The sequence below is a fragment of the Phalangium opilio genome, unplaced genomic scaffold (genome assembly GCF_054372755.1).
Source record: "Phalangium opilio isolate 3A_F unplaced genomic scaffold, DU_Popi_V2 ptg000093l_1, whole genome shotgun sequence".
Taxonomy (NCBI): domain Eukaryota; kingdom Metazoa; phylum Arthropoda; class Arachnida; order Opiliones; family Phalangiidae; genus Phalangium; species Phalangium opilio.
The window spans coordinates 4,979,743-4,994,294 of record NW_028324198.1 but is presented as its reverse complement, the minus strand read 5'-3'; the positions used below and the strand labels follow the sequence as shown (position 1 = coordinate 4,994,294).

The 14,552-nt window shown below is 35.6% G+C and overlaps 2 protein-coding genes across 2 annotated transcripts; one reads left to right on the top strand and one right to left on the bottom strand.

Annotated features, from left to right (window-relative positions):
• Positions 1-865: 865 nt before the first annotated feature.
• Positions 866-3,135, bottom strand: LOC149640713 (uncharacterized). Its single transcript, XM_089850692.1, has 4 exons — positions 2,839-3,135; positions 2,564-2,767; positions 1,089-1,093; positions 866-959 (listed from the first exon to the last, which is right to left on the bottom strand). The coding sequence occupies exons 1-4, from the start codon at positions 3,133-3,135 to the stop codon at positions 866-868; spliced, it is 600 nt and encodes a 199-aa protein (XP_089706818.1).
• Positions 3,136-6,715: 3,580 nt separating this feature from the next.
• Positions 6,716-8,237, top strand: LOC149640712 (uncharacterized). Its single transcript, XM_089850691.1, has 3 exons — positions 6,716-6,732; positions 6,801-7,618; positions 7,684-8,237. Exons 1-3 carry the CDS (start codon positions 6,716-6,718, stop codon positions 8,235-8,237), a joined length of 1,389 nt encoding a protein of 462 aa, XP_089706817.1.
• Positions 8,238-14,552: the final 6,315 nt, after the last annotated feature.

Here is a 14,552-nt window from a genome sequence, read left to right as displayed (position 1 = left end):
GTTGTTGAGCAGCCGACCTAATCCTTTCTTACACCAACCGACATAAAATGTAACTATCAGCCAACTCTATTTGTTTGTTCTTACGGCCGACTTCAAAGCGGAGCTGGTATCTGAAGTTGGGTAAGAGACGGACTTTAGTCGTAAGTGCTGACTAGGCCATAAAGCGAAGAATTTACCTCGAACCGACTCAAACGCGGAAGAAGCTTCATTACAACTAAATCTGAAATTTTCAGTGTGATCGGTGGGCCGTCGGATTTGTCGTTCTCTAGACTCATATTGTTATCTTTTATTTGATAGAAACGCGTGTTAGGTGGTAAGGAGTCGAGCAGCCGACCTAATTCTTCATTACATTAACCGACTAAAAATACAACTATCAGCCAACTCTATTTTATTGTTCTCACGGCCGACTGCAAAGCGGAGTTGGCAACTGAAGTTGGATAAGAGTCGGATTTTAGTCGTAACTACCGACTAGACCATAAACCGACGAATCTACCTCGAACCGACTCGAACGCGGAATACTCGTGTTACTGGGGATGCAGAGGGGCAGATGTCGCGAAAACCCTTGGGGTGATGCCCAGCCATTCGCCATTTCTAATTGTTGTCCTTACTTGTTGGGCACGGCATTTATTTTTTTCGGTATTCATTTACCAAATGTGTTAGTATTAAAGGTATAGAACTAATTTTAAAAGCACTTTCTTTCAAATTAGGATTATACCTTCTTGCAGTGTGTCTTATTGGTCTAATGTTACTTTTCTCCGAACTTTTTCAGTTAGTTTCTTAATCATGATTTTTCTACGTTTTTTTGGTAAAATATGTCATATTTTCAATACAGTTTTGAACTAAAATTGCGTTTACACAATAAAGTTTACGTGGTAGAAACGCAGCTCCTGGCCCATTGGGCCGAATCCCATATGACCGCCAAAATGTGCGGTTTTATAATCTTAAAATTTTCAGTGCAGCTATTTAACGATATATTTTTAATGCCGTACACTTTCCAAGATAAATAATGACACTGCGATGGCCAAATCACAAGTTTAGTAGCAAGCCTCTATTGTAACCGAACCGAACCGAAGCTAAGCTAACCTAACCTGACCTGTAATACAATCAATATATTAGAAAAGGACCTTAATTATTATAACATTTCTTGTTCAAGGGTGTTAAAAATATAGCATTTATTGGTAAGCCTATAGAGAACAGGTGGCAAAAACACAAGAAAATCCTTCCTGTCACCATGGTTACCACTCTAGATTTAAATTTTTCAATCGGGTGCAATCTAGTAAGTTCTATCGAGAGCCCCTTTCTTATAAAAATATGTTTGTGTTATTAACCATCCCTTACCGTAAAAGTATTTACAAATAACTTATCGAGGGACTAGTCGCTTGAAAAGTCCCTGTACAACGATGACTAGTAAAGTCTTATCATTTATTTAACCACTGCCGAGGGCAGGGATTTCACTTTTACGTGTAATCCTTTAAGTACAGTCAAAGGTACAGCCGTGTACACACATTTCATTTCTAATGATTTTACCCGTAAACGGTGTACAGAGACTCGTAACGTGACTAGTCCATCGCTAAATTATTTACCGAAAATTCACTTAAAACATTTGAATAGTGGAATGTCAAAGACGAATTCGTGGAACGCACTTCAAAATTAACAAATTCACTGATAAATTCCGTGAATTCGCTTCAACATTACAAAGTCACTGATGACTTCCGTAAATTCACTTCAAAATTTACGCATCTACTGATGAATTCGGTGAGATCTCTTTTTGATTTAGTGAATTAATTTAAAGCATTGATGAATTCAGTAAATTCCCTGAATTCACTTAAACATTCGAGAATTTATACTCGAATTCGCTAATGAATTCCGTGAATTCACTAAAAAATCTATAAATTCAGATGTGAATTCATTTTTTCCTTGCGTAAAGTCATCTAACACATTGATGAATTCCTTGAATTCTTTGAATTCTTTCTAAGAATTCTGTATTCAGTAGAGAATCATGAATTCATAAGGTTGAAAATGGAGGAATTCATGAATCTGAAATCAGGTGTACACCTTCTAGTGAGAGATAGCAGCCCCTCGTGCTATGCGTTTTCAGTGATTTATTGATTTTCTCATCCGCATTTACATCCGTAATTCTTTGAAACTCCAAGTTTAGCTGTAATAAGAAAACCATTTGTATAAAATAACCCGAAGTTGAAAAAATTGAGGAAAATGCGTGTGAATAACATAATTTCAAATTCATTTCCTTAGAGAGATAGTGATAGCATAAGTGAATTTATGGTGGTAGTAATGTCATAATTTAGGACTAAATTGAATATAATTACAGACATATTCAATCTAACTCATTAACTTCCTGTCTGACAAGTTATTCTGGCTGAATTTCGTGTCATTTTAACGGTTTTTTAGTTGCTTTTAATAAGATAGTAGTTTACTAATAATGCCCAGCTAAACCGTTAACAATTCAGAGTGGATTTAAACCACCGACCACAATCACTTCTTCTCTTTTCCCTTAGAACTGCTGTAATGGTTAGGTCTAATACGAATTTGAAAATAAAATTACTTGTCTATAGTCCTTATAAGCGGGATAGTCTTCCATGATCTCCAATACGCTTGTTCCTTCACGAATAGCTAATGCCCTGGCCGAAAATGTTCTTTCCATTCGGGAGTCCACCGCGGCTATATCTACTGTTTTCTTTTTAAGTTCAGCTTCCATGAACTTAATATGGTTTCTAATACTAATTTCGTCCTCCATGCTTTCTTCTATCTAAATGACATAATTGTAAAAAATGTTAATATAGGGGTAAATTTAGATTGCTAATTAAATGAAAAATATACTTCAAATCTGATCTTTTTTTTCCATCGTTTTGGAGTGGATTCATTTGTTTTTGATTTCAAAATTTTAGGAGAATCCATTTCTTTCAAGGAGTCTCCCTCATGATTCGTTTTGGGCGTGGAATCGGTTTTTTCAGAACGAGCCCTTTCAAAAGAATCCATTTCATCTGAATAGTGCTCTGTTAGCGGCTCGTCCACTTCTAAGTGTGGAATTTCATCCCTGTTCATCTCTTGTGTTGCGTCACACTTTTTAAGCGATGCCTTTCTTTTGGCATAAATTTGTCGTTTCTTTTCAACCATCTTTGTATTTATGTTTGTTCTGAAATTCTTGAATTTATGGATTAACCTTTTGCTCCATTTTTCCTGAATCATGAAACGAATTAATTTAAACGTTTCTCAAATTCGACAAATAGTATATAATAAAATAGTAGCTAATGAATAATAATCATTACATTTAATAACAATAAAAAAATTAAGCAACTTGCATATCCACATCCTGGCTCATCATCGAAATGAGGATAATTCCTAACTAGTAATTTTGATGTCCACACTTGAGAAGGTGGATATCTATACAATGATTCTCAAATCGGTATAGTATTTATAAAGAAACTTAAATTTAACTATAGCTTATATGCCGTATTTTGACATCTGATCATTGAAAATTATTGAAGTAACTTCTTTACAAACTTGATTTTTGATTTTGGATTTTGGCGGAGAGTTCGTTATATATTAGGGTCAGAAATATGATTTGGAAACAGGAAGGTCGTATTCTTGCATAAAAGTAGATCTCGATGCATATTCTTTAACAGTTTTCCTTTGCATTCCAATGGACCTTAAAACAATAACATATTTTTAAATTTTTCCTCTATATTAACTGATTTGATATTTCACTCCTCCTTTAAGTATGTTTCATTTAGAATGAAACTTCCTACCACGTTTGTTCCGGATCCTCTTAAAAAAAAGCTAAGTGGTGATAATTCAGGACTCAGGAGAAATGAGGCTTAGGGATAATGAACCAGAATTAATCAATCCCGTTGTTGATGAACCAGATGAAATCAAGCAGGGTTGTGGTACAGCTTTTTGAATGAATTCAGACGAAGACTGATGATTACTATGATATCGTTCATTTTCAGACAAACTCTTAAGCTAGTGTATATATATTTTTGAATATACTTCGTGAAATGATACCGTGCATGTAAAGAAATAAGGATACTAAATATGTTTTGTAGAAAAATAGTGTCACTAAAGAGGCTAGAAATAGTTCATTCCTATATCAGCTTTCATTCGAAGCAGTGTTGCCAGGCCCTTTGTGAGCTAAGTACGTTAGTGAAGTCAAAGGGGTGAAGGGGGTGTTCACGCTTTGAACGTTTTCCTCTAAGTTTGCGCTGTGCGCGCACTTTTCTGTGCCCTCTTATCGCTTATACGAGCTCACTGACGTAAGTGTTTACCCGGGAGGGGACGATTTTTACTTTTTAGCGCCATCTATTGATGGGCTAAAAAGTTTTGCATTTATACGGAAAATTTACTACCCCCTGTAATTTAACTAAGATTAAAATAAATATACATATATTCACGAGTGAGATTAATGATAATTATAAATAATGATGTTTCAAGTGAGTTAATTGAAGAATTTTCTGTAGATTAATTAATATTATACTTTAATTTAAATAATATTATACTATTGTTTATGATAACTTTACAAATAAATGATGTAGTTTAGAAACTAAGCGATTGAGGAAGTTACTATAGGGTTGTTACTGGTAATTGTGAACACTTTTTGCAAATCTTTGAATAACTTCCGTGGACCTAATGTTAGACACCAGAAACTTTCAGGATATAAAATATGATTCTTTTTACACAATTCACTATGTTTTCAGCTTTTTAACTCTCTTAAATTTTGCACAATATCCTATTTCCCAATCCCCTCAGAGGACCCCAAATGTGAACAATCGCTGGTAAATGTAAACACCCTAACCCTAAATACTGAAGGAGGTAGTGAATGAACACTGGACCCAAATGTGAACAACAATGATAATCAAATCGGAGGAATAAAAAAGGCCCTAGGAAAGGACAGGGTTGCCACAGTACCTGGAAAATCTGGAAAAGTCAGGGAATTTAAAAATGGGCCGAAAAGTCAGGGAATTTTAAAAATTTCAGCAAAGTCAGGGAATTTGATTTTAGTGGGTAAAACTTCTGGGAATAAGTCTTTATTGAAGGAGTAATGAAAGTTTCTCCTCATGCTCACTCAACACAGGAAACTCTAGATTAATCCATGAAAATGTCTAGAATTGTTTTTGTAAAGTAAATGCTCTCTTAGACTGTTATTTATAGTTAAAATGTTTTTTTATTTGTTTTGGTGCAACAAATACATGGGAAAACTTTATGTAGAGAGTTTATTTAATTATAAGCACTTAAAACGTGCTGTAAACATTCACACTTTCGGCCTTAAAGGTCAGGGAAAATCTGAGAAAAAGGACAGGGAAAAAAACAATAGCCGAGTCAAAATGTTCAAAAATTTGTTGAGAAGTCCTATTTATTTCGATACCTCGCATAACAGCTGTCTCGTTTTCTCGCCTTCCCGCCCAATAAGTAGTGGTAGCTACCGCCCTCTTACCGCTAAATTGATAAATTTACTAATGGCGCGAAATTTGGGTCTTTTTTGGGTCAATGATGTATTTTAAAGTTAATATTATCCGAACGTAGATTCCTTACACCACTTTTACTTTTTATTTTATAGTAAAATAGCTTAAAAAGGATTCTAATTAACCTTGAAACATTTGCAATTTTTACTTGGTTTTTTCCAACTCTATTTATAAAATCGAATTTCGAATCGAAACCACAGATATTAATATCAATTTTCTAGCGAAAAACGTGATCTATCTAACGATTAAAGGTTTGTTATCGTGGTATTATTGTAACTCTTGCTAAAGCTTATTCCCCGATGGTATTGTATTAAGCAACACCTAAAATTGGCATCAACTTAAGTTGATTAGTCCGAGTTGGTGTGTATATAGGTTCGTATCTTTCATCCACGAACTCCTTCAATAATTGGACCATTTTTATCGTAATTCTCGATATTCAATCTACAAATAGAGCCCTTTTAAAAGGAATTTAAGCCGCCCAAAAATTAGCTACAAAATGTTAAAGAAAAAATAGAATCGTTCACATTTACCAGTACCAACCCTAGTTTAATAAATATTATTCTGTAACTTAATTAAGATAAAGTTCTGTAGGTTAACTTTAAAATGAACCTAATGAGTAAGTTACTGTAGTTTATTACTAGATTGTTTTTTATTCATAATAGGAATGCTATTTTATAAACAATGAAAAAAACCCCGAAATTCTAAATTAGCTGGGATCATCTTATTATGAATATAGTAATACTAATTCTTGTCACTAGAGGGCTACTACTAAAGGCTTCAAACTCTCTACAGAGGTGGGTAGTGATAGATTTTCCATTTTTCTCGAGTAATAACAAAAGTCTGATAAGACTTCATACAAAAAGTACTTAACTGGCGCGGGGGTGCGAAACGTGTTATTTTCAGTGCTTACCCCTTTGTCTGCGTGGGCAGATATCTCTGCAAAGCGGCCCTTAAAATCGAGTGACGTTTGCGCCGCTTCAACAAACATAGAAGGAAAATAGTGGCTACGCGCTACAAAACATAGTTCCCCCGGTTTTTACATATAACACAACTGTTACCAAGCGTAGAGTGATGGTAACAACTAAGAAATGAAATTTGAAGTAATTTTTCCGATAGAAAGATTTTAAGTCAACAATAAATTAAAAATATGAATTATTAAACCATTATTGGTTAAATTTAACCACATGAATCGCTCTTGATTGGTTCACTAAGTTCGTCTGCTGTATTATTTTGGAGTCATGGCTCCCGAAACTTTGTAAGTAAACCTAGTTCCTTTAAAACTAATTTTAAATTAAATGTAATAAGTTTGAACTATTGAATTAGGTTAAAGATGAAACTTGATTTACTGAAGGACTTTAAAATCAAAGACATTCTCAATTTTGAAGATGACTTTATCAAAGTTTGCCATTCAAAAAAGAAAATATTAGAAGACTTAGAAGGCAGTGGGAAATTGGACGAGATAATTATAATCTTAGTTGATAAGTTCTTTGAACTCAAAGATAATTTCGAGATGGGCCGCACACCGAATTCCAGTTTTCTTTGCGCTTGGAATTCATGGCTGCCTTCATATTCAATGAACCAGCCCGATAATTTCTTAATGAAGCTAAACTGTGATGAAATTGAATTTTCTTTAATAATTTATTGGATTGCAAAAAAAATACTGGAAAAGCATGCTAACCAACTGAGATCCAGCTCAACTGCTAGTCAAAGTAAAGCCAGCTCAACTGCTAGTCAAAGTAAAGCCAGCTCTACTCAAGTTATCGTTTCCCCTAAGAAGAAGAAAATCGTACGCAACAGGAATTCTGACCGGATTTATTCGTTGCAAAGACTAGGTGGTGGCTGCCTTGGGGAGATGTGGCGCGTGAACAAAAAAAGGATGCAAGTCTATTCAAAAATTAGGCAAGGGAAGAAGCCCCTGACTCAAAAGCAAAGAGACATTGCACACAAATTATACCAAATCAGCCTGTCACTACGCAACATGGATCAATCGTCAGAAGACATACCTCCAGCTTTAATACAAATCAACCAAGGCGGATTATTAATACCCCATGTGTCCCTTAATCCATACATTGAGAAAGTTCATGATCTAGTTGTAGATGAATGGATAAAATGGGATAAGATTAAACCAGGAGAAGTACTAAGTAAGAATTTTAGCAATTAATTTTTAAATCATTATTCTAATCAATCGTCACATTTTTTTCTTTAGAAGAGACTATGGCCACATTAATGAACAATGAAGGTTTCAAAGAAATGTTCCACGACGCTTTATCCAAAATAACGGAAATAGTGAATAGGGATTTTTCGTTTGACGAACTCGAACAATTCAGGAAGGTATATCAGAGAAAGATGGGTCACGCTAAGCTTGGTGATTTAGTTCGTGCAAAGATACAGTCACGAAATGACAGAAAAGGAAAAAGAGGAATTGGTGGTCAGAATCTCAGGTGCTACTTATACAGAAATACAGTTAAAAAGCCAAAGACAGGGGAAAAGGGCAATCGCACAACACAAAAATCAGTATTGCTTAAGCAGTGTAAAGCCTCAAAGTCAGCAGTGGTAAAGAAAATTCGCAAACGTGTTCCTAATGATCTTGTGATAGAAAGTATATCTGTTCCTAATGAGCCTCCAAAATCAGTATTGCCAAAGAAATCTCACAAAATTAAAAAAGAGGCGACTTCTACTACATTCTCAAGTCCAAAACAGTCTAGAAGCGGAAGGGTCCTGCGACGAAAGTTACTGATGGATGAATTCATTTACCAATGAGATATTGCAGGATAAGACTTCATGAAATGATTTTTAATTGATTCGTCAATAAAAAAATTACAAAAAATATTAATTTTGAAATAAATTTAGGATTCATTGATATCCTCGATATGATTTTTTATAAAAACAAAGCTTTGTGATATTATAAAATGTTAAAATAAACATTGAAATTTTATTTTGGCTTAATGAAATTGCAAAATTTACATTTTGGTTGAATAAAATTATTTGCTTGAAAGATCAACTCCAACTTTACGATATTCAGCTTCTGCGTTTTGTGTTGTTTTCGTGCATCCTTTAATTAGTAATGCCCGTCTAGAACTACGGTAGTTTAAACTTGTGAGTTTACCTGCTGTTACATATTTTTGTTGGCTGAAAATTGTTTCCACTGCAGAACCATTTATGCGTACTGGGTAAATATACTTGGTAGGGTTACGTGAGGTGAAATCTTCAGCAAAGTCACAGAAACCAAATATAGAAATTCTTAAGAGCTCCCATGTTTGCCATGCTAGAAATTTCTGGCCAGTTTTTTCTTTTAGATCTTCTTCACACAAAATTCGTTCCGTTGCCCAAGACTCAAAAAATTCCAGTCCTTGCAGCATCGATTTTACAGGTGCAGACGTTAATGACTCTACTTTCTCGTGCGATAATAACCCCTTCTCAAATATTTTATGGCACGCAAATAAGTAATCGTGGCATGCCATAACTTTATCTTTATCCTCAGGTGGATCTCCTGCCATGGGATTTGCGTAATTAAATAATTCACCCAAAACCTTCTGAGTTTGCATAATTTTGGCTGGAGTAACATTCAATTTTACCCAAGGATCTCTTTCGATGAACGCCAAAATTAAACCTTTCACTTGTACCAACTCATTGTTATCACGTCTGTCAACTTCCCTTTCATACAAATCAACGATTTGTGACCAACCGAATACTATATCTCCCAATATCGTAAATTCTTTAGAATCGTTATCCTTGGAGTGGTTTAACGCATTAATCATGTTTTTTAATTGGTGTGTTGGGCAAACAATCCAAAATATTCGTCTTCCCTTGAGAAATGGGTGTTTAAAGCAAGGCTTGAACCGAAAATTGAAGGTTCCATTCTGATTTTCAGAGTAAGTGAAGGGTTTCTCAATTCCTATTGTGTGTCTTAACGCTGCAATATTGGAAGTGCCACCATCACAAACCAGAGCAGATGTTTCCAAACCAACACATTGAAATGCCCAGATGACATCGTATATGGTGTTAATTAAGAAAGAATTCGAAGCAGCCTTTGGCAACATAAAATAAGGACCAATTATATCAAAGCTGCTGGAAACGCATCTCCATAAGAATTGTAAAACATATTCTGCCTCTAAGGTTTCAGAAACGGTATTTTCTTTAAATAAATCATCCATTGAAGGGTATTCTGCCGGATCAATACAACAACCAATAAACTCGTTGTTGCTCGAGTTCCACATTAACTTCCCAATAATTTTGACCTCATCAAAAATTAGCACTCCTTCTTTAGGGGGTTTATTCTTTCCTGGATACTTCTCAACGAATTCATCGAATCTCTTTGCTTCTCCTTGTAGAAAAATTAAGTCAATACCTTGCTTAGATGGAATGTTTTTCATTTTGTTCCTTAGAGAATAAACACTGGGCAACTTAAAGATGTCAAAGGAAGCTAATGCTTCATAAGCAGCCGGAGACCGCGAAAACACGCTTAGAGCAATACGGTATGTTAACGGACTCCACCGGTTTCCTTTACTCCCTTTTTCACATCTCATCTGAACATCAATGAAACCATTCCTTTCAGTATCCAGATTCCAGCTTTTTTTCAAGGCAATGCCTAGTGTATGGTTTTTTTCACTTGCTTCTTGGAAAACCTTTTCAAGTTCTGCACTTCCATTAGTATTGATACTGGCAATTACTTCCTGCATTTTTCTGTGTTGATCCATATTGAGCTCTAAACTGCTTTCCTCCAACTTTTGTTCTAATTCCTTAACTCTTTTATTAACTCGGAATCGTATAGTCCGATTTTCTATGAACCGTTTTTTTCGGGACCTCGGCGTTAAAACACTAATTCTGCACCTTGAAAGCACACTCTGCCTTTTAAGATGGGTTCGTGGTGTGACTTCAGTTCTTTTTTTCTTTTGTCCCAAAATATATCTACAAGAAAAAAATTAACTTTCCAATATTTGCTAAAAAATAATGGTGAAATTTACCTATTAAGGTAACGACATTTTCCACACTGATGCTGATAACTTTGAGCTTTTAACTGTTCCTTTGGTAAATTTTTTGGTGCGGCATAAAAAACTGGACAATCAACAGACTGATGTCTCCTAAAAGGATATTTAATTTCCTCAAGTTTTTTGGTTTTGATATTTTCACAATCTTCCTATTGAAGAGAAACAAAACAAATAATTTATTAGTTCCATACCTATTATTCAGCTTAGAAAATTACACAAACCTTAGGAATCCCTGGGCAAAATACAAGATTTTCAACTAGATCTTTTAATGCTTCATCAATTACATTATAACTAATTATTAACCCTTGCTCCTCAGTAGATCTAAATACTTCTTTCTGCTCTGCTTTTTTGAATGGTTTTAGAATAGTCAAGCGTCCATCCATTGTAAAAAACATTCTGATAGGGGTATCATAGTAGTTTCCAAGAATTACTAAATTGTCAGATCTGGTGACTTCCAAATGACGCAATGTACCATCAACACTCTTCATACATTGAAAAACAATACAGACTTAAATGAAAAAAATCGTTAATATACACTCCTCATATTATTCATTTTTTTATTCTATTATTATACTTACCGAGTTCTAATTTTGAGATGTAATCGTAAATGAGGTCTAATGCAGAAGTAGTAATTGAATCATCTTGGCATAACTTCAATCGTTTCGTAACTTGATCACCTGAATGTGTAGATTTTCTTTTCAAAGGGTTGGTTTGCGTCTCTATGGAACGTGTTATTTTCAAGTGAAAGTCGCACTGTGTTGTTCTATTACTGGTGTAAACATAATCGGTTTGAGAGCCTGCTATCTGCGTTTCCCTTACATTCCTGTTTTCAGTTGTTTGTGTCCAGGTATTTTTAAATCTTTGTTGTTTTGTTTGGGATTCTGCATTCCGCAAAAGGGGGTTAATCTGAACAGCTTTAGAAGAAGTTTCTTTCAGATAAAAATCGCACTGCGTTGACTGATTTTTGGGTTGTATAAGTGGAGTTAATGATGGTTTTCTTTTAGGCGGCATGGCCAAGGCTTAGAAGTTTATAAGCTTTATAAAGAGCAGAAAGTTATCTTTCCTTGGGTTTTTTATATAAAAACTTTTAAATTGCAATTATTTACTTACCTGATGCTAAGAAATGTTTAGGGAAACACTGAGAAACATCTAGATTTAAAAAGTCGTCGAAACTAGTTGAAACTTGAAAGACCTAAGACGACCCGAGTTCAAACCGTTAGTTCTCATCAACCTCACTTCGTACTACTTTCAGAACTTCCGGATAATTCGCCTAGCTATTGGCTAGTTTTGAATTTGGGTATCTCATTCTCATTGGTTAGTGTAGACTACCGTCGTCTGCAGTGTAAATTACATGTTTTCTATTGCCACAGCTAGAACCGAGGATCAGTTAAGTACTTTTTGTATGAAGTCTTATCAGACTTTTGGTAATAATTACAGCAAAAACTCTGACGTAAGCACTCAGACTCTCTCAACTTAATCATGAATAATGAAAAAAAAACATATTTTAGCTCTTAAATACCCGGTAAACAGTCAATAAATAATGTTGTGTTACAAACTATTAAACCTTAGGTCGACTTTTTATATCAAATTAGTTGCGTTGTTTCCTCGTAATGGAGTTAGTTGAAAATTATTACGGGTCGCGTTTATTTATTGCTAATAGACATATTCGTTTATTACAAACAGAGAAACTAAGACACAGGGGCGAGGCCACCATATGGCTACTTATCCTCCAGAGTTGGTAGTGCGAGTTGGTTAGCCTCCCTCCGCGTGTAGTGAACTCGGGTGAACTCCGGCAGTCTGGCGTTGCTTCTTGGCGAGAGGGAGACGGGATACCCCAATGGAGGCCTCGCCCCCGTGTCATGGTTTCTCTGTTTGTGATATACGAATTTGTTTATAGTTTTTCTACTTATGAGAGCAAATTTAATACCCATAACTTACTTGGCTCCCTTCATTCAGTCGTCTTAATATCGATTATAAGTTTCATTCTGGCTTTGAATAGCAAAGTTTTATTTGTTTCTACGTATAATTTGTTAGAGATTTTAATTTTTTTTGTGCTTTTTTGAAGTTACAACTTCACTTTTTCAGTGTAAACGAGTCGGAATTGTCATAAATATGACGTCAAAGTGTTACGAGTAAACCTCGCGTGACTCGACACCTCATTTGCCAGTTTTAATTGATATGATCTTAAGTGCGTAATAGGCTCTATATAAGTTAAAGAGTACAATTTAAGTGCGAGATACAATGGAGTGATTTCGAAGTATTTTGTATTTTAGAGAGTTTCCAATTTTGTCTAGCGAAGTATCTAATATTCGTCGTTTAATCGAATAAGTTGAAGATTATTTCGGTTATGAGAACGGCTACGGTCGTTGACAACAGCATGAGAAGAAAGTAGAAAGGAACACTGACGCTACTCAAATCCAAGGCCACCGCGTCTTTCAACGGTCTCTTCCATGTAATCCGTTCAATTTTATAATGCAATTGTAAGTCGTGATATTTGAAAATTTGCATTTCGAAAATGGGTGCCACGCTGCGATACGACATTCAATTGTCAAGACTGTTAAACATTGCTTTGATAAAATTTAGACTGACCTCAGTTGGACGTTTTTTTCGATTTGCGGACTTTCTCTCATCCAAGAGGTGTTGAAAACGAGGTATAAGTAGTTGAGAGAAATACCGTCTCGCGAAAAATGAAGTCCTCCATTGTCCAGCAAGAATTCGTTCGATTTCGAAGAGCTGATCATACCGGGCAGCTGAGTGTCCTGCACGATCATGGCTTTCTTTCCAGAAATAACGGGAAATAAGGCATGAATTGAATTTAAATCCGGTGGCGAGTCGTAAAACATTTCCATTGGATTGAGAGCGTCGAACCATTCCTTAACAACTGGGTCGTGTTTTGACTATAGATACGCGACAGTGACGTCAGAAGAATAGAGAACTTGTCTCCAAGAAGGCTAGATATGTACCAAATTTTCCAGATACACAGCAGTGGCATATCTTATTATTACAGGTGGAATTTTCGATTTGATCAAGTCCGAGAGAGAATCAACGGGATTGTAGCTTTCAGTCGTGAATTCCGTCCGCATGAAACAACCCAAGAAAAAGAGAATGAAAGTGGCGCAGATCATCCACGACGCAGCCAGCAGACGACAAGTAATTTGGGGCAAAACGAAGGGAATTGCTACGGAAAGAAATTACGACGTTAGTTCGAATGCCCGATTAAAGAGCCGGCCATCTTTCGTAATGAAGAGGACCACATTCCAAGTATGAAACTGGCTCTCGGAAGAGTGAATTCTTTTCACTTAATCTCTTACCTTCGGCGCACAAGAGCGACGCGTTGTCCCAAACATTTTCAAGAGATTCAAGAGCCAGTTTTTTGACAGTCTTCATGGTGGGCAGCAGTTTGTACTTGTTGGTTACGATGGAGTGAACGACGAGCAAAAGCGACAGAAGGACCAAGGTTGACACCGTTAAAATCTCCACCTAATTGAACGCAGAATATAGTTCAATGACTCGAGCTTAACTTCTCAATAAGTGTCGTTTACATCGGTGTCCATATTTTAGAAGGACCAGGAAGTGGACGTGACTGTCACTTGGGGTTGGGACACGACAATTGTTTTGAGAATGCCACAGGGCGGAGACGGGGTGAAACGGTCCAGTCGAACTTGATCGAAAACTGAGCCTACCAGGTCATACATGATAATATGCGCTTTCTAAATACAATGTAAGCGTTAAATGATAATACTTTGTACTTCGGAACTTGATTAAATTTTAAAATCACTTACGTGAAAGAAAGAAGGTTTATCGAAGAAGTTATTTATAAAGTCACGGTACTTAACTACATGCTCTTGGAAATTCACCCTGAAAGTCATAGTGGAAAAATAATTGTTTTCAATGAGAATTTATACTCTTTAAGAGGGTTGATATTCGTTTTTGAAATCTTCGAAATTAAATCAGTATTTAGTGCGAAGGTGTGTGTGTGCGAAAAGAAATTGTTTTTTGACTCTGGTTCTAATACTATTGAAAGAAAAATTCGATTACTAATCTCCGTAAACAATTAATCGAGTCAAAGAGAACAATACAGAAATAT